The sequence below is a fragment of the Wyeomyia smithii genome, chromosome 2 (assembly GCF_029784165.1).
Source record: "Wyeomyia smithii strain HCP4-BCI-WySm-NY-G18 chromosome 2, ASM2978416v1, whole genome shotgun sequence".
NCBI classification, from domain to species: domain Eukaryota; kingdom Metazoa; phylum Arthropoda; class Insecta; order Diptera; family Culicidae; genus Wyeomyia; species Wyeomyia smithii.
In genome coordinates this window covers 259,845,827-259,866,747 of record NC_073695.1, presented here as the reverse complement: position 1 = coordinate 259,866,747, position 20,921 = coordinate 259,845,827, and the positions used below count along the sequence as shown (strand labels likewise).

General features: G+C 39.1%; 1 protein-coding gene across 5 annotated transcripts in view; it reads right to left on the bottom strand.

The window, feature by feature from the left end:
* Positions 1-20,921, bottom strand: part of LOC129724876 (RNA-binding protein fusilli) — a 193,356-nt gene that overhangs the window by 62,249 nt on the left and 110,186 nt on the right. For all 5 annotated transcript variants that reach the window (XM_055680146.1, XM_055680150.1, XM_055680149.1 and 2 more), the window contains exon 4: positions 3,186-3,471. In XM_055680146.1, coding sequence (XP_055536121.1) covers positions 3,186-3,471 — 286 coding nt within the window. The remainder of the gene's footprint in view (positions 1-3,185; positions 3,472-20,921) is intronic.

Genomic DNA, 20,921 nt, shown 5'->3' with positions numbered 1-20,921 from the left:
GTACTGGCCATGACATTAGCAGCCTTAGAACTGGCTGTGCGTCTTCTTCTACGTTTACCTCCCACGTGGCAGTAACATAATCACGAGAAACACAAAGAATAAATGTGAACTGAAACCGATTTTGAATTATACACTCGAATCGCGTGAAAGTCAGTGATTTAATGTTTGACAATGCGATGAAATAAACCCGTGCAACTATCTTAACTACCTACAGAAATACCTTACACGACAAGCGGGCGGGGCCTCGCACATGGTATTATGGAAGAAAGTAAAAAAAGTAAAAAAAAATGTAGCGCGCCAGGTGCATTAGTTATCTGTCAACTGTTCAACTGTCAACAAACCCGTCATTAAGATGGCACCGCGAACACAAGTGGGCCACGGACAAGCGGCAGAGCAGCTTTCCGCACTATTTCTGTTACCAGAAGGGCTAGCCAGTGCGCTGGGTTCGAAGCTAAAGCTATTATGAAATACACTAGCTCAAAGAGAATTGTTTCGTTCCTCCTGCCAAGTACAAATTACAATTAGCCTTTCTCAAAGCCACAAACACATTCTTGAAGTAATGCACTCGAGCAAACAAAGCAACAACAACTAAAAATCGTTTATAAAGCCAAATCGTTTATATACATTATTGTCGGCTGTGCTAGGGAAGTACGGGCACGTGATTGGTTAAACTATATTCCAATTGGCTATAAATTTCAACCTCTTCACTACGAAAAAAATGGTTTAAAAATTGATTTTATAAACTAGGTAAATTTGTTCTCCATCCAATGAGATATCAATGACTAAAATCCGTTCAGTGGTAACAAAGTTGTAGGCTTTTGAAATCTGTTTTACCCGTTTCACTCTGTTTCAGATATTTCGGAATGGCATCCAATTGAAGTAAGACATATTCTACGTCAAAAAAAATCATCAAAACAAAATTAATTCAAAATCAGTTGATGAGAACAACCAAAGCGTAAATTGCCAAAAAATGAATGGTCACATCTAGTGCTTCCGATGTTTACTCATTTTCACTTTTCCAGGATCCGGAAAATAAGATCAAAATCAGAATATACACAAAAATCGTAATGTCTCGGTAAACTTCGGCTCCGGGCGAACGATCAGTTTCGAGGCGCTCAAAAAACCGTTCTTTACTTTCGCGAGTCGGTGCCTATCAACGGCTCGTGCATCCCTAAAAATCGTCAGCAACCGAAACAGCCAATGGCGAGCCTTGTTGCCGCGGAAGTTATTGACGCTGGTGCCAGTAACGCAGAACCGAATGCATGTGAATGAAACCAGAGTCATAATTGAATGCAAAATGTTTTGGACTAATCTCATGTTTTTGTTTATTGTTAATGATTGAATGATGTTTTCAAATGACCTGATTCATGAAAGTGAATCGATCAGACAATAATTTCTTCAATGGAGTCAGTACCCAACTTATCAGTAATGATTGCTGGTTGCACTGTTTTAACGATGCCAACTTTCTGAACATCGGCTGATGTTTTATAAGTGTAGTGGTTTGGAGTTGCGCAATACATTCAAAATACGCTAGAGCATCAAATGCGTTATGCCCAACACACATGCGTTGTACTGGTTCCAATTTTAATCAGTAAATGCGCTAATTTCGCTCATAAATGATCTGGTTACGCACACTCCAACTTTTGCGTGTAGTATGCAATAGAAGCGAATAAATTCATTCCAATAGATAAGCCAAAACCTTCCGTATTATTGTTATTTCACACCTGCTTGCAAACGCCAACGCCAAGAATGAGTTACGTTAAAAGTTCAATTTAAGCAAAGGTCTTAGTCATCACCGGTAGGTGATAAATCCGTTTAACCCCTTGGCCCGGCGCTTCGCTTCAAATTTTTGATGTTAATTTACATTCGAAAAGAAAGAACGAGAAGGTAGGGGAAAACAATCAACAACCTTGAGAACTTTTTTTCAATTTTACTAGTGATAAATGAGTGTAAGTTTGACTGAAGTGTCGTAAAAATCAGTCGCCAGTTGATAACTCTTATAGTGAAACTAAAATTGTTCAGTTTACAAACAATCCGTATTATTGCTTCGCACAAAAAAAAATGTTTGTTTTCAATCGCAACCGACCACCGTGGAATGTTCGATAATTTTTTAACCCCGCCGGAAAGATATCGAAACAATAAACTATGGCCAGTTGCGTCACACATTGGGAGAGTCTGCTTATCAGTGCAGTCAATATAATATGCTACCAGCGGATCAGAAACCCCACCCGAACCGATGCATTGTAGATTTGTCGTCGCTATCGGCATATCTTTTCGCAAACGTTATCACTAGCAGTCACCTCCACCGTGTTGATTGCGATGCCCGTGGGCTTAAAGGTGAACAATCGAAGGTGGCCTTGCAGATTAAGTTTCTATTGCCGGTACACGTCAGAGGAGTTAGGTAATACTTTGACCCGACGCTGATGTACAAGTGTTCTGTAATGTTTCGGACAGTTCATTTATTGATCTTTCATAACATGAGCAATGATAAAATTGAGAAAAAAAATAGAATGCTTAGGTGTCAATGTCCCGGGTCAAGTACGGTCAGTACAGCATTCATTCTTTCTATTGTCGATTACCCGATGCTCAATCATTGATATTTTTTGCCCGCCCAAGAATAATAATCAATCCTTGCCAGTGATTACAAAAGATTTTGAACTTCAAAATGAAATAGAAACCTAGAAAGCAAAAGTCATTCCTACTCAGAGGAGCTTCTAATAGCTTTCCGGTAATTAACTTGGACAGGCAGTAAATGTTTTTTCGCTTTTTTTTTTCGACACAGAGTGACCCAACCTGACCAGAAAAAGGGGTTGGCGAAAGAAAAAAAACGGACCGCAGAGTGATTTATGCCCCCTCCGGATGGCTGCGAAGCCAAGGCACTTAGCACCACACGACCCTAGGTACGGTGATTATTTCACATTTCACAAAAGGAAAGCAAAAAAAAATGCGAGACAGTAGAATCGTTGAAATGAATGCGTGTTCATTTTTAACGACACCTCCATAATTACGGTTTACCACCGCCGCCGCCTTGGCCGGCGCTGACGATGACAATATTAATAACGCAAGTCTTGTAGACGGATAATTCTTCATCTTTTTTCGTGTGTATTGTTCAGTTAGCACTAAGTCATCGTCAGTTATCACTCAGTTGAAATTGAATTGTGGCTAAATTTACTCCCTAAACTTACCTTTCATAATGTCCGCCACGGACGACGGCATCGCCGGTAACCGCGGCATTGCATTCAGCTTGGCCACATCGGCTGCCGGTATCAGGGCCCGAGCCAGGTCACCCGCTTTAAAACGTACATGCTCCTTTCGCAGGTCACTAAATCGCCAGTAGTACGCGGGCAGCTGGATTTCTTTGGCACTGGCTTCCGGATGGAGGCACTGTCGCAGCGGGAGCTGACCATCGGTAATCAATCGAAAGTTTGACCCGTGCGGATCTATTTGGAGGCTCCGCGTGTAGGCATCGAACTGCAATGAGAAGAAGGAGAAACATCGGTTAGTCGTCTTATCAGAATGACAAGTCAGGAAAAAAAGCAATCTTATCACTGCCATAAGCCCCCACTGGTGTTACTAGATGGTAAAAAGAAAATTTCAATTTACAACCTCCGAACGATGGAATCAGTCGATAAGTGGCAGACTTTAGCTAACAACTGTTTCTGTCGAAATGTTTATCAGGGAGGCCAGCGCAATCTGCAAGTAACGGCCGATGACTAAGACATCACAAACTGGTTCAGCAGCTCCAGGAGCAATCGTTATTCGGGTTAACCTGCATTAGCAGTTCTCCCCTACTTGAAAGAAAGTGGCATTCACTACAGACTAATCACCACAGGAAATGCTTCAATTTCACCTCTTTCAGCACTTCCCCATACATGGCAAATAACCTGAATTCAGCAAGTGTCGTCAGTCAGCTGCAAGGCGCCAATCAGTCAGAGCAGTGGGCCAGCAGTGGGCCAGCAGAACGGTGTGTTATCAATGCCGGATCGAGCGAGCGTGGATAATTATCCGAAACTGGTACCGAGCTCCCCGTCGTCGGTTCTACCGTCTCGATCCGGCCCGAATCGGAGAGTGTCACAACCTGGGGCGAGTTTTAATTACAGTGCGACCCACCATGGTCCGAGCATACGGGCACTGGTGTGCACTGGTTTCCATTTCGACAGATCGAGATTGTAAAGCCGGCTTCTCGGATGACTCAGGTACAGCCGGATGAAACTCCGCGCGGGGCTTCGTAAGGTGTGAAAAAGTTTTCCGTGATGGTGAATTTCACGCAAAATGCCACAAACTATCTCTGAGCTTAATTTGGTATTTATTCAATTCATTGAAAAGTCTGAACAAATTAAAACGAAAAAAAAATGTTTTTATTTCTCATTATTCATTAGATTTTAATTTGATTAGTCTTTAAATTAGGATTATTTTATTTTTCGTTAGATTATATTATTGTTCGTGTTCGCGACATAGAAACATAGAAAACTATATTAACGTCACTTTCAACTCTGATTGCCCCATAGCACACCCAACGCTCTCAATCATAGAAACTCAGAATGAACTAATCGCCTCGTAAAACAGGGTTCGTAGCCCGAATGAATTGAAATCACCAGTAGTCCACAACTCAACTGGCGGCCACTAAGGGTCAGGCTTCTTTACTGTACCGATCGGAATGATTTCTCCTTCAAGTGTAACCTTCGGGTGCAGCAATCGTCGTAATGTAGTTCGCCCATAACTTATCAGATTATACTATAATCGACGCCCTTTGGCCACAACCTCCGGCCGGAGTCCTACTTCCTTGCGCTATAATGACTGCCATCGCATTGATTTTAACTGCCATCGCCCTGAACCGATTGCCTTTCACATTTCGCTGATTCGATACCTATAAGGCGTAGACTACGTCCGAAGATGAAGATTTCATTGGAATTACTTCACGTCATATGTACTATGTTTTCTTTTGGGTAAATTTTGCCTTGCTATAGCTTCGCTGTGGAAACATAATTTCCCCTGATGGAGTTACAAAACCTAACCTTAAAGCTCAATTTTGTCGCATAATTGCGTAGCAATTTCATTCATTTATTTATTTACACAACTTTTCTTGCCCGGTCAGCCCCAGTAAAGTACTAATGACACGCAATTACACATAATCCGGACCCGAATCGGTTAATTCAAACCACACCACCAGCTCGCTCGCTCTCGACGCCGAGTGTCACTATTTTGGGCTGTAAATATCGCACCGCCACCGCGGGGGGCGGGTAATTGTATATCCAGCGATAGCGAGGGGCAGTCAGCGAGCGGCTGCCAGCGCTGAAAGAATGAAGCTATTCAGCCTCTTAGCTATGACTCAAACCGTGTTCAGCAGCCGGTTCACAATTAGGTTGGTACTTTGTACGGTGGCGTTAAAATGAGTACAAACCTCATGCTGGTACCGGATTACATGCTCGATTGCCAAACAGAGGCCGCGCGCCGCTACGCAAAGTGCTGCGATTCGTTCGGTAGGTAGGTATAGGTAGCACACTCGAGAAGAGAGTGCAGGTTTTCCTTACAAAACACGACCCTTGTGATTTGCTTGCTTGCAGCGGTTGGCGAAGCGAAATTCCTGAAACATCTACCGTCAAGGAAAAACGTTTGAACTATTTTTTTCTGTTTTTGCAATTACTCGTGCTGGCGTAATATTTCAGTGTACTATTTAGCTACTCGGTGCGTATCGCACCGATGAGTTTCCCTATGATTCGTTTACCATTATTTGGTTGGTTGGATATTGGTATGTTGAAGAGCTTCTTTAAGACAAAAGTATACTTTAATACACGACAAAAATGTTCCTCCTATATTCGAATGGGATAAAATTCAACATTCTGAGAGGCATCGTATTTTGTTAATTAACAAAAAAATCCTAACTTTGACATTGTAAGCACAGAACGGAAGGTCAACTTCATGTATATGATCAAACAGAAAGTGTACACAAAAAGGACTGGAAAATCACAAATGAATTTTCTTTGCCCTCAGCAATATATATATATTTGTCGTGTACGTTTATGCCACTGCGACAGTGGTATAATGTGGCATAATTTATTCGATGTTTTGAATTGACGGTTATTCCAACAGTATAACCTGTTCAATTCGAACTTTTACGTGCCATGCAAAAACGTTGTGCGGAAATAGCAAAGTTTCACATTTGTGCAATTTTTTATATTCGAAAATCTAAAATGTGGCATAGTGGAAGTGAGTGAAAGTATCAACACAAGCTATCTGATGTCCCGTACATGTTGGTTTGGAACACGAACCACAATCAATGCTATTTAAAACCGGGTGTTCGAAACTGTTAATGATGCAATTATTGCGAAGGTCTTCCTCTCACGATTGTATCATGTGTTAGCGACAGTTATTTATAAAAATTAGTTTGAAACTGTATCGTTGTCATAAATCAAATATGAAGTGTTTTTTTTTTGTTTTGTTTAAAGGAAGTGCTACTTTGTGTTGTAAGAAGATGTTGTACAGATAAATTTTGCTAGGCAAATATCTAGATATTTTATAATATTGAATCAATACCTTAGTCGACCATGAAATTTCAAAACAGGTTTCATCCTGTTATTTCATTATATCACATGTTCTATCGATCACCCGAGATCCAAACTCTGAAGGTATATCGGTTTTGGACTCATTGATGCTAGATGCATCCGATGGAATAAAAATAAGGAGGATGAGATTAGATAAACTTGGATAAGCTTCTGGAGCAACGGATAATGTGGTTGTATGAACGGACAATGTGGTTGTAGCATATTAATTTTGCGAACGATATTTCGATATTAACTATTCACGGATTTCTGGTATTTATATATCAGCTAAAAGAGTGTAATTTTCTGAACAAACGTGATTTTATATCATTGTCCTTCAGTTTTTTAATGAAGAATAAAAATCGCACTAAATCGCATGAATGACAGTTGGTACATGGGCGAACTGTTATTGTAGCGATTTCGAGCAGATTTCGAACTGTTTCAAATCGGAATTTTAAAACCGAAGGATAACGATAGAAAATTTTTAAAAATCATAATTTTATTTGAATGTGTGAATGAACCGGTTCTTAGAAAAGAGCGAAAGAATGAACGGCTCACGAAAAAGAGCCACGGTTTTTCGAGCGCATCAGATTTGATGGATTCGCACGAACCCGAAGTTTACCGAGAAAATACGAACTGTCAACGCTCGTGAATCATTGTGAACCATGAGCCGTTCATATGAGTCTGTTCGGAACGGTGAGTGAGCGGTTCAGAGCCGCTTTCGCAAAAGAGTCGTTTCACACACCCCTATGTGAAGTCTTGCTCTTCGGCCTAAATAACACAGTTATACATTTTGCCAAAGCCCGTCGACATGTTGAGCAGGAGTGCGAATGAAATAGCTTGTCCCCGGGTCGTTTCACACCTTTTGTTTTACTGGTCTTATTTCGAAAAATGCACACGAAAAAGCAGGTCTTCACACAGAGTTCTATTCTACAAAATCAATATGCGTCGAAGCGAAACTAATTTAGAACACTTTTATATTAAATTGAAATAAGTCTTAGAATGATCTTTCACATTATGTGGATGTAACCAATATCTTCTTTTCAATGGTAGTACAAAGGATTTAGCAAATAGGATATGCAATCTCTCTGGTGCAGCGATACTATGTAAATCGCAGATTCTAAAGCAAAGCAAAGCCTTGCTACTACATTCTAAATCGGAACTCGACTTTCTGTTATACACTGACTTCGCATCCAACTGTTTGAGTGTACAGGACAATTGCGGGGCTAGCACTACGATCCTACTGACAGTGTCAGTTTGACACTAACAGTCTCTTCCGAGCTGAGACTCGAACCTACGACAACTGGCTTGGTAGGCTAGCATCGTACCTCGAGACCACCTGGGACGGTTCGAGATCGCAGATTCTATAAGCATTCGAATCCTAATCACTTTTCGTGACGGACGCAATTTAAATATTCCTTTCATCCCCGTACCTTTCAGTAGTAAAAATTTGCAAATTTCCAGATCGATTATATTATTCGTACTCATACGTCAAAAGTGTAATATAAAACATCTTTCAAATGCTTGTGATAACCATTATTGCTGGGAAACTTGAGAGAGTTTAAAAGTAATAATATAGAATAAACACATAACCGCATTAAAAGAGTGCACCTGTAGTGTTTTCGCATGGCAGATTTATACCAGTGTGTATGACAGATTTCAATATAAGAAGTATAAATTCTATTTATTTTCCGTGTAAAATGCGTTCTTTCCACCACAAGGGAGCGCTGCAAAATTCACCGAGCACTCAACAGTTTTCGAATCACAGATGACCTTCCGTTCTGTGTTGTAAGGTAAGGGAAAATATTTAGAAGCATTCATCGGAGAAGCCCCGTAATTATTTCGATTTTGACTCTCTTCTGAGTGCAGGTAAATGTCTTGAAACGAACAAAAACTAGCAGGTTTTCCAACATTGCGAACACTCAAGGTGTTTCATTCTTTATTTTGATGGCTTCTTGTCATTTGAATTATCATACTATTTCAATTGAAATATTAACCAAAAAGTAAACGTCTCCTCGGTATAATTCCAGACCGTCTTCACTATCAGTGATGTCCAACAAGGTTGTTAATGAAATGTTTCACAAGTAATGGAAATATTTCACTCAAATTGAGTTGTGACATTTCGAAAGCAATGTTCAGAACAGAGACAACTTAAAGGTAAAGGTATGTTGAATGGTTGTTGGAGAATAACCGATGGAGAATAGAATAGAACTTAAATTTTGAGCCATCAAACCAGTGCCTTTATTTTATTTTTTTTCGCGGCACAGTTCTCTATTTTCTTTAGTATTCAATCCAAATAAAATTTTGAAAATTTTCTAAAACCCAAACTTTAACCAAAACGTCTTGTAATACTTCTCTGTTGTTACTTTTTCTTGGTCTTGATCTTCTTTTCTGGCTATGGTGCGTTGTAGTTCTTTTAAGATTATTTTTCTGAAATTCACAGGTTTAGAAAGCTATGTTTCTATGAAAGTAGGTACATGCGATGTTTTTCCGTATTACTTAATTAGCAATAACGTGAAATGACACTTTAGGTAACAAATCTGTTGTTTAAAAAGCAGAGTGTGTGGTGTTATTGCATACAATAAGGAGAGTGTTTTTCGAGCAGCTGCTCCACATAGTTTTATAGTGATTGAATCATTAGGAATTTATTCGTTGGCATAGTGCAAATTATATTTGGCTTGTATCTAATTAAACTTGAAGTGAAAATTTGCCAATAAGATCAAAACCATGCAACGCCGTTTACAGTGTTTATGTGCTATCTCTTTTCAACGAATGAAATGTTGTATGGATTAAACGAGTGTGTGAAGGCATACATGCATGTTGCCACTGTACTTCCATTTAAAGAAAAGTCTAAAAACGATGAAAACAACTGGAAAATGAAGAGATGAAAGCTAAGTATACGCTTTGTCTTGTCTGTATTGTAAAGTGATATTTTGGTTTTGATTGTTCTAGCTTTTGACCAGTTGTTTTACATAATATGTTATATTTATGACTAGTTCGGCACTTTGTCAACAAATTTAAAAATATATTCTGGCTCATATGTATATTTACATTTTTTAAATTGTTGAGGCTTTGGATGCATGGAACATTGCCAATTTTCATATTTATTAGGCATATTAGGCGTACATCGTTAAGAGATAATCGACGTAAACGCCGAGTTCCTGCGCGTATGTGTCGGCCGGGGGGATTGAAGCGGTTGTTCGTAACGCTTCGGTGTAAACGCGTATTCAGCCTGGGAGAGTTTTGCTGAAATATGGACTTCCGGCGTGTGGTGATTTCGCGAAATGAACCCAGATATTTCATCATATCTTTCTCATCTGCATCAACGTCAAGCCGGAGACTGCTCGCGCGTTGCATCTAAATTATTACATCGCAAATCGAAGTAGATTTCGTTCAGTCGATAAATATCATTTCAACCTCCGCGTCGATACCTTCCATGAGGTCGTATTATCTACAGATAGATCAACAACGCGCAATAGTTTTAGGTATAAAGAGCATCACCTTACGAGGAGATATACGAACGATATACAAACCTTGATGATTTCAAAGACTTCAAATGCGTCTTAGAATCACATCACGATTTGTAAACTGCGTCAGAGAAAAACACAAAAATTTGCCTTTATGCAAGCTATCTAAAACACGCAATGAGTGTGCTTCATAGAAACTCATTTGGACCTATTTGCAGATACAAAACTCGTGTCCATCCCGAACAAAGTTCGCAACTGTGGGCTCACGGTATTGCATATTTTCGTTTCAAGTAAACAATGGGGAACGAAATAGTGTTGTTTCTAATTAGACATTTGAGGTTGACGAGTGAGTTTCTTATTATGTGTGAATGAGGGGACAGAATTAAACCTGATCGTTGTTATCAATACAAATGCAACGAGTGAAGTTTTGCTAACACATGCATTGCGGTTCTTGGCTGTATGTTCTCCTGCAGAAACACATACAAGCGTGTGGCACAATCGTTGAAAATCTGTCCACGTGGAATGTGGATGGCCCCTAAATATACAGGACAATTGCGGGGCTAGCGCTACGATCCTACTGACACTAACAGTCTCTTCCGAGCCGGGGATTCAAACATACGACGACTGGCTTGTTAGGCCAGCATCGTACCTCGAGACCAGCTATCGCCTAATTACAATTCCCTGGAGAGAACTTTCATACGTTCTTTTTTTGTATGGACCCCACTGCGACCAGTATAGTTTATTGATCTTTTGTGGCAACTTTCATACGTTACTCAGACCAGTTTTAAAATAATAGGGACTTGTTTTTGTTAGAAGAAGAGTCAACAGGGGTACTGAAGAATTCAGATTAGATTGAAGGAAGGGTACGTAGTGGGGAGCCTGAGAATAAACCCATGTCCTTTGAGGCTCCCCGCCACGTCTTTTGACAACCAAATGTCCTGATTCTACAAAGATTCGAACCCACGATCACCCGCTTACCAAAGCGGACTCTGTAACCTTGCGGCTACGGAGCTCCCCTACTAATTTACATGGACTTCACCTGCTTTAATTGCTGAACCGTACATTGCAAAATCGAAATTAGCACAATATAAAAGTTTGATCACCTATGAATGGCCCGTGATTGATCATTATCAGCAAAAATTACATAATGAACCAACCGTCAAAAGCATGCTTGGAAGGAACAAAAAATTCTCAATGTGCATCTCCTGCATCTCCTGATCTCATTTTTTGTTAATCAATAACGTAGCTTGCCACGCTCTTTATTATGTAAATAACAAAAGGGTTGTATGTAAAGCCACGACCGCACGGTTGACTTAGAACTACTTAACAAATTTCAACAGCGGGTGTAGTAGAGAAAAATCTCTAATCAATCAATTGGTTGTCCTGATAAGAAGAGTTTTCGAGATCGAAATTGCTGCTCGCTGTTGCTGAAACATGTCTGACGCTTGTACCATCCAAAAGTACAGGCTGGCAATATAGAAGTGATACACGTATTCGAGTGCCCCTCGTCACAGCATGACAAACATCTGAGCATGATTTGAAAGAATGACGTGTTTAGTGTTTATTTGGAATAAATACAGTCAGTTGTCAGTTCCGCTCCCAAGAAAATTGCAATGGATTTAAACATAGAACAAATAAGGGTCTTGCACCTGCAAGGGTTGACTACCATCGAGATCAGGAGCAAGCTGTCACATCTGATGTCAAGCAAATTATTCGTGTAAAGGGCCATCAAGCGTTTCAAGCATACAAGCACGGTTGTTCTCAAGAAAAAATTGGTAAAAAACGAAGTGTTCGGACTCCAGCGGTCATCAAAGCAGTGAAGGAACGTTTCTGGCGAAATCCAGCCCGTTTGCCAAGAAAAAATCGAAAAATGGCGTGTTAAATGAACATTAGAGTGGGCATTTTTGTAACATCATGCGATTTCGATAAGCGCCGGGCGGAAAAAGTTTCCTTTTTACTCCAAAAATTAGCCATGAAAATTTGAAGTTGATCCGACTTCAATTAATGGACCCACATAACGCTTATATTTAAAAAATTAGATACTCATGAAAATTGCGGTTTTTTTATCCCTTTGAGAAGTTTTTTGCCTTAGTTTCTTAAAGTAGGTGTATATTTTGCGTCAAAATACTCTTTAATCATGAAACCATATCATTGGGGACATTCACATGTTACGTAACGCTCAATTTTAGCAATACCTTCCATCCCTGAATAATACAATTTTGCATGGGGGCTTCGCACAATGGAACTCTTCATTGAATATCCCCTTCTTCTGAGTACGTTACGTAATAAATGAATGATCTCTTGTATTCGTTAGAGGATTTGAAGCTACCACTCAGTGATTATGAAGTGAACCGTCAAAATCGGATTGCTGAAGCAAAATTATTTAGGTTATTAAGAGCTCTTTGTATGGATTTGATGTTAATTTTAGTAGTATTATTTTTTTTCTATGAAACAGTTTAGCACTAATTATCTAAATTCACTAGGACGGTAATTTTTTTTTTCTTCAAATAAAGTCGGTAGATCTCATGTTGATCGAATTGCAATTTTTATGAGTTACGATGGAACAGAAAAGTTCTTAGGCGCGCTTAAAATTGATTCAAGCTTCGGTAAAAATATCGCCTAAGAGGTTCATAATACGCTAGTGGAATATTTCGGAAAAGTTTCGAAAACTAACCAATATTACTTGTCCTTCATATCATATCTATTAACTTTTATGCAAAATATATTACATGACAAAAGCATCGGACTTTAAACACCTTTCTTCAACCATTTTACAAGAGCATCAAACGACATTATTCACAGCTTCAATGATCCAAAAGTTCGTTCGAAATGATTCGATGAAGATTGCAATCGAATCAAGCAATGTTATGCAATCAAGTTCGCGGCGATTATGAGGTGCTCTTGGAGTTAGCATTTACATTTCTTAAAGTTACAATTTTGTAAAGCGACCCTTTTTCACTTATCACACGCAAGATTCATGGCAAAAAAATTATTTGCTGAGGAAATATTGGCTCTGATCTTTGACCATAAATTGCATTCGAGAAATGTCCCTTTTTAGTCAAACTTTACATTCAGGTGTTTTTCAGGTGTACGAATTATTCAATTTATGAATTTTCAAGTTATGAATTTTCTACGTGATTCTTTCGCATATTTCGAAATTGATAGTCGTTTCAGACGGTGTAACTGAAAAGATGAAGAATCGCTTGTGGCATTCAAGCGCAGAATAAGTTGGATTGGCTTGATATCCCGCTTGAAATTAAACATAAAATGATCAGGCGATTAAACGCGGTTTTTAAGGTGGAACGATATTGAAGCCACGAACAGCCATTTTCGAGCCACCACTTCGAATTTTCAGAAGTACGAGATTCGGAAATAGATAATGCATTCCCTGTGAAAACGCTATTATAAGTTTGCTTCACCGCAGCAAACATGAAACAGCGTTTTTACAGATGACGCTTTACCTGTTACCGAGTCTTGTGCCTTTGAAAATTCGAAGTGGTGGCTCGAAGTCGACCATTTTTGGTTTCAATACCGTTTGGCCTCAAATAGCTGATGTCGAACGTCGCAAGCATTGAAATCCTGAACAGTTATAATATAGGGGCCATCCACATACCACGTGGACAGCTTTTGAGGGGGGGCCCACGGAGGGAGAGGGGGGGTCAAAAATGTTAAAAATCTGTCCACGTGGTATGTGGATGACCACTTATCCCATCTCGTTTTATATAAAACCAATGCTTTCTTTCCGAGTTTTAAACTAAATATTGATTTTTTCGACCCAGCCGATTAAAAAAATAATGAGGAATAGCAAACTTCTGTTAAAAATTATTTGCTATAAAGACGCCACAGAACATGGTGTTAAATTCATGAAAAGTTCAAACCGTGTTCCAACAATAATGAAAACGAAATTTGGTTTATATTGCATGTTGTTGATTCATACCGTAAAAATACCCACCTCATTCAAATTCCGAACTTTTTAACAACACCAATAGTTTTAGATAATTTTAAACTTAGATTAGGATAATTTTAGAGCGGTTTTATGAAAATACAAGTGTATTTGAATACGTTTATCGAGAGATATATGTTAAAAAAAGAAAAATCTCCGTACAATTTTCATGTAAATCGATTTTTAAAATATAAGCGCTTTGTGGGTCCATTAAATAAACTCCGATCAACTTCAAATTTTCGTGGCTTATTGTAAAGGTCAAAAGGAAACTTTTTCAGCCCGGCGCTCATTAAGATCGATAGTTTCAAAAACGGTCATAAAAAATATGGCCACTCTAATGCACATGAGCCACACTTCCATGCAAAATGTTATCAAAAAGGACCCTGGATATTCAGCTTTCAAGAAGCAGGAAATTCACGGATTAACTCGTTCAAATTATTGCCGACAGGGTTGCTAGATCTCAGTTGCTACTGAAGACGCACGCAGGTCACATTATTTCTACGGAAGAAAAGTTGTTCACTCTGGAGCAGGGAAACCAAATGTGCAGATTTGTCTGCAAAACGCAGATTTTTGGAGTCCGAGTGCAGATTTCTAGTGATTTGCAGATATTTGCAGTTTTTCCACGATTTCTGCAGATTTTTGTCAGAGTCTCCTTATATTCGCGCAGATTTTCTTAAAATGTGTGCAGATTTTTACAGACTTTTGCCCGCGTGAGAATTTTTTTCGGATCACGGGTAGATTTTTTTCAGATTTCGAGCACATTTTTCCGGTTTTTCGAGCAGTTGCAGACATTTTTCAAAAACATCTGGCATCTCTGCTCTGGAGGCAACTTTGATTGAGCAATATGACCGTGTTTATGAAGCATGTCTTCGTGATAAAAGAGCAGTCAAGCGATATTAGAATACGCCAGCTGTGTTAGTTTGGGGAGGTATATCGACCAAAGGGAAGATACCATTGCTTTTCATTGACAGGGGTAGTCCTGTGCGCCGCCACGCCGCGCCGCCGCCGCCGACACTTTTACGCACGCCGCCGCCGATGATTTGGACTCGGCGCCCCGCCGAGGAAATTTTTACCGCGCCGATAGTGATTGTGTATGCTGGATTTTTTCCTGATTATAGAAATACCGCAAATCACAGCCGATAAGGGAACACTCGTATGTTAAGTAACGCGGAATTTGGCAATTCTTTATACCCCTTCACTCCAACGTAACGCAATTTTGCATGGTGGCCTCACGCAGTGTGCTAGGCATACAGACGCGAGGCTTAATGGATGTGAGGCATACTGCCATATGGCATAACGGACGCAAGGCCGAATGGACGCGAGGCTGAATACGATATTGTATGATCGCATGAGATCCAATTACCATGACTATGTGTTCCGGATTTGCAACATACATTCCGCAGCAGAGTCTATTGAAAAATATGTTGCAACCTCGATGATTGACAAAAAGTGTCATTCAATGAATTCTATACTTACCTCAGATATTTTCTACTCTATGTATGTAGCTTAAGCGTAAATGTATTCCTAAAGAGTTTAGGTTGGGCATATTTTTTCAAATCATGCGGCGCAGACGCATAATCGAGGGCAAGGAAACGTGGCGGCACTAAGCTGCCGTGGTTTTCACAGTCCGTGCCGGCTGCCGACCCGCCGTCGGAAGCGTCGGCCTCTTGCACACAAACGACTGATCTACAGATTTGCTAGGTCTACTCAAACAGAGTTTCTTTCCCTTAGTTAAGTCCGAACGAGCGGTAGCGAGTAAGGACATCATTCGCTCGAACAGCGAGTCGGCCGAAGGCCGCGAGTGTATTGTTTTCTAAATGACACCCTGAAGCGAAATACATGTTATTAAAAGAAGGCTGTGATTATGACGATAATACCGTATTCCGCCTCACTTCCCATCGGCCTTGTGTCTATTCGGACTTGCGTCCATTCGACCTCGCGTCACTTCGGCTTCGCGTCCATTCGGCCTCGCGTCCATATGCCTCGTGCCTGTATGCCTGCCATCCATTATGCCTAGCGTTCGATGCCTTGCGTCCGTATACCTTCCGTCTGTATACTTAACGGGTTGTTATCATTTACGAATGTTCCCTAAGTGTAAATTATTTTAATTTGTGGAAATTTGATACAATATTTGACATTAAATATTCAGACTTTATTCTTTTTTATCGAAAGATATAAAAAATTTCGAAGTCATTATCAATAATTTGCACGGGGCCAGTTTGCTTCGAGAATATTGTTACAGTTATTATAACATAAGTTTATATCTTAATTTTTATTTTTAATTTTTATGTAAACGTATGAGCAATTCCGGAATGTTAAAAAAAATTAAGAAAAAATGATAAGTGGTTTTTCATCTATTTTTTTTGGTAAAGATTTTAGTTTTCTCTAGAATACTAGGTTTTTTTTAGATCAGTATGCGAGAATTCACTCAAAACCGACTATGTTTTTGCGGAATTCTCCTTACTCTGTTGCTTGAACGTTAAGGCATAAAAAAAAAACACTTCCGCTATTTTCCATTACATGGTGATATTTGCGGATTTTTCGGTCAGAATGGATCATTTTCGACCCATCATATTTAAGGGTGATTTTAATAGTAATGACATCACATAGTTTATGTGATTTTGTTGCTTTTTTCAACGCTATTTCGAGCAAACAAAAATTTTCCAGATGGTAATGAAGAATCTGTGGAGTTTAACGAAGAATTCTATTTGAATGAATGAATGAAAAATTCAGTTTTTCCATATAAATATAAATATATGAAAGTTGAAAACGACCCTCTAACGAAAAATCTATCGAATTTTTCCAAAGTCGGTCTACGGTTAATCAAAATGAACTCATCGACAAACTATCTATCTTTTTTTTCTAAACTGAATGTCCTTAGAAATAGCAGTGTTCCTTGCAATTTTTTTGGGATTTGCACTTGTTTTACTTTCTCTGCTTGGTTTATCATTTTCTAGTTGCTCAATTGTTTATTTACTTGATTTCTTACCATTTTTATTTCTGGTTTTGACATCATGTCAACCCTGACGCAATAATTTTTTTCATTAACGTTGAATTAAAAAGAACCGAAAATGAGAGTTCAATGCACACATTTTGCGCAATTATGAGTGGTAATTAGTGTCACGCCGATACACGCCGCCGCCGATATAGGCCAACGGCGTCACGCCGGCGCGCCGGTCGCCGCCGAGGTAAAATGTTTTCTACGCCGCCGCCGCCGATGATATGGTCGGCGCACATGTCTAGACAGGGGCACGGAAATAAACAAGGAGTACTACTGGTAACACATTATTAAAGGCCATTTGCATCCTTGCGTTAAATTATTTGTTGGGAAAGATAGTTTTTGCTTTAAATAGGATTCAGCACCAGCGCATAAGGAATTGATCGTTCAGAAATGGCGTAAGCAGAATTGCCTTGTTTCATCAGTCCATCTGAATGGCCCTTTGAGTTTGAACACATTTAAAAATCGTTTGGTGAAGATTTGAAACGAAATGCGAAACGCTAAACTCACACTAAAGAGCAAATCAACACTCATGCTAGAAGAGAGCGACAAACGATTTTTATCTGCTGAGCTTCCTGAAAGCACTGCGGTGAAATCTGAAATCTCTCTCTTGCGAGACAATGGACTATGGTGTACTTTCTCACACGAGTGGACATCACGCACAATAACTACACTGCAGAGCTATCTGCGGTGCGTTTCACAGTTGATTGCTTGAGGATGGCAAAAGAGGAAAAGAGATTGGGAGGAAAAAAAACAGCGTTGCTCGTGCCGGTCGAATTTACTCTGGTGGAATTCGTTTTCGCAGTGTAGCTACACGAGGACTACACTTTTGCCCGGTAGGTTTTTTTCACCTTCCGGACTACTCGCCAGTGGACTGTTGTGTACTTCTGCGTTTTCTCTGTAGAGTGATTCACCCCTCTTGTTTCTATCAGATGTGGGGTGAGCTGGAAGTGTGTTTGTCTCTCTGTTGAGACACTTTGGAGTGGAGAAAGAGGCAGTGCGGTGAAAGCATTTGCTACACGCAGGTACATACTGGAAGGGAAGTGCGCGGTGAATTTTATCTCCTCTCCTTTCACATACTGAGGAGAATGACAAGCGTGCGTGTGGCTTGCAATGACTTCAAAAAGCGTCTACGGGCCGTTATCAAACAAAAAGGTGAAAGATTTGAACTCAACAAAATACATTGTAATTTTACTACTTTTTATTTATTATTGATTTCGATTCCGAAAAGAAATAAAAACTGGTTTGAGTTTTATGACATAAATAAAGTGTATCACTTTCACGTTGCCACCCTGTAAAATGATTCGTTTGAGCAGAAGTAGACTGTTATACAGCCTCAATGAGAGTAAAAGAGAGGTGAGGAGGAGAGTGCATTTTTCTAGTATTAATAAATGCTTTAAATATAAACTGGACGAACCTAATGGTAAACCCAAATAGCTACGTCACTGTTTGGCATCATTTCTAGGCAGAGGGAAGCGAGCAGAGGGGCGCGTGCAAGTGTTAGTTAGTTTCCTCCTCACTTTTTTTTTATACTCATTGATACAGCCTAAAGAGTGTTGTTGCCTATCGACCGTGTTACGGAAAGCAAGCATTAATCAAAATCAAAATCAAAATATCTTACGATGTCTTATAATGGATGGAGGGAGGGTTGGAAAAGTGGATAAATATGCTTACGTAATTATTGAACGGCCCCTAAGACCCGACCAAAACGTGGACGATATAGGTATTTTACAATTTTAGGACATCCGGCTACCGGCGGACAATATTAATTGAAACCGTGTCATACTCGGAGTATCAGTATGCAAAAAATGGAAATATACAATTATACGCCACTAAAAGACACACTTGAGTTCGTCGCAATCGTGTGGTATCGTGTTATTGAATGTCAAACCTTTTGAATTTGAACAGTCATACTGGGCACAATCACACACACAAGAAGTCTCTAGTAAATTGCCTACTATGAGAGTAACCTTTGAGCGAGTCCGCCGACATGATAAATACGATAATATGCGGTATTAAAATTGATCAAAATAATACCTGGCAGTGTTGCCAGATATATTTTTTTTACGTTTAAAAAATTAAATTAGCTTTTTCGGCGAATGAGTTATTCTGATTTCGAATGAATTTCTACATGAAAAGCACTTATAACTCAAAGGTATGATGAGCGCATTAAGCTTTGACCAAATATTCACATTTATGATTATAACTCTTTCCCGTGATTTTATATATTTTTCTATCCTTCTTGAAGGGAGATGTCGAATTATTTTTTCTACCTGTGGCATTCAGCAATCTTCTGAAAGCTGTTCTAGCACATAAACAATTGCTTGCATTCTCAACGCGTGCCTTTTAGTAGTGAAAATTACAAAATACTCGTTTGTGTTCAAAGCTGATAACTGCAGCGATTTTGTTTTTGGTGAACTCCTGAATATTTCCTGTGTCAAAATCATGGGAAAATGCTACGTAATTTAAGTATGCTCCCTACAATTGCACGGTTCTATTGACTCGTATTTTTGCTGAAGATTGTAAAACGCTATCTTTAAAAACATCAAAGTTATTAAAAGAAGTAACAAATTTTTCAGAGAAAAGAATTTTTCCATTAAAACAATCGAAAATTTTTAAGTAAATAAATGATTTTATATTCTTCTGGAAGTAGAATAGACGTGCTTCCAGAATATCTAATAGTTCTCTGGGTGTTTTTACACCCTAGTGAGTGATTTAAAGTTCAATTAACCCTTTAAAAATTGATAATGGTTAAATAACTTTGTTGTTTTGAACGATTGCGAGATAAAATGTTCAGCAAATATATGTGATCCTGTATGACTGATGATTTTGTCGAGGATATAAAGCATATAGGAGATCTTGGAAAAAAATTTGCTAGCAAAAAAAACTACCACAACTTTCTCGAAGAAACTGGCTGTATTCGGATTATCCTGAACTGTAAATTCGGTATATCATTTTATATCACTTTCAGGTGAACTAATCACTAAATCGTCAATTTTAAAAGAAGCGCAATAGAATAAACAGAAGCTTTTTCAACAAAGTATATTACCAAAATCAAATGTGAAGACGCTCTTAATTTAGAGAACGAAATCAGAAAAATGAAATTTGACGTCGCATGACTATGAATTTAAGTGTTACGAAGTTACGAATTACAACGTAATTAACAACACCAAAACAAAAACACGCGGACAGAAAATGTACTTAAATTTTTTAATATGTATGATTCTATTATTTGTATGTCTCAGAGAATCAATATTCCAATTCCAAAATTCCCACAAAACCACGGCTTAGTGACGCAATCTGTACGTTGATTATGAGAAGATTTAACATAATACACAACTCATGCCACTAATGTCACAATTTTCCGTCCGATTTTCATTCTCACAGTTGTAGTCAAACGACCTTCATTCATATCACAGCAAACGACTTCAACCGATGATGATAGGAGCAAATATTTCCGTAATCACGTATGAAATAGACGCAAACCCATGCGTTATTGATCGCGTGCCCAAGCGCATAAATTATGCTTTCAAACGGGTTGGTGAGTCGCCTTGCCTTGCCTTGGCATTACCCTTTTTCCCCGCTAGCTAGAGCTGCTAACAGTCGCATCGAATGCACTTGTCGAACGACTCTGCCGAGCTGCAAACTTTTCTCCTTCGTTGAGTGAACATAATAACAAGGAACAATAAATTTCCAACAGCTCGTTAATGATCGACCAGAATGACTCTGTTGGATAGGGGGAATAGCCACCACTCTTTTCAATTTATGCCTGGTTTGGCTCCCAACAATAAAGATAAGTTATGATATTATAGCCGTAATAGATGTGTTGTGCACAATGTTTTATCAAAATTTGTAAAACTTAAACTTAGTACTCAATAAAAATTTCTTTTGCAATAAAAAACACACATAAACTACTAACGTTATAGGTTACAGATCTCAGAATCGACAGTAAATCACGTCTAAAGCTGTTCAAG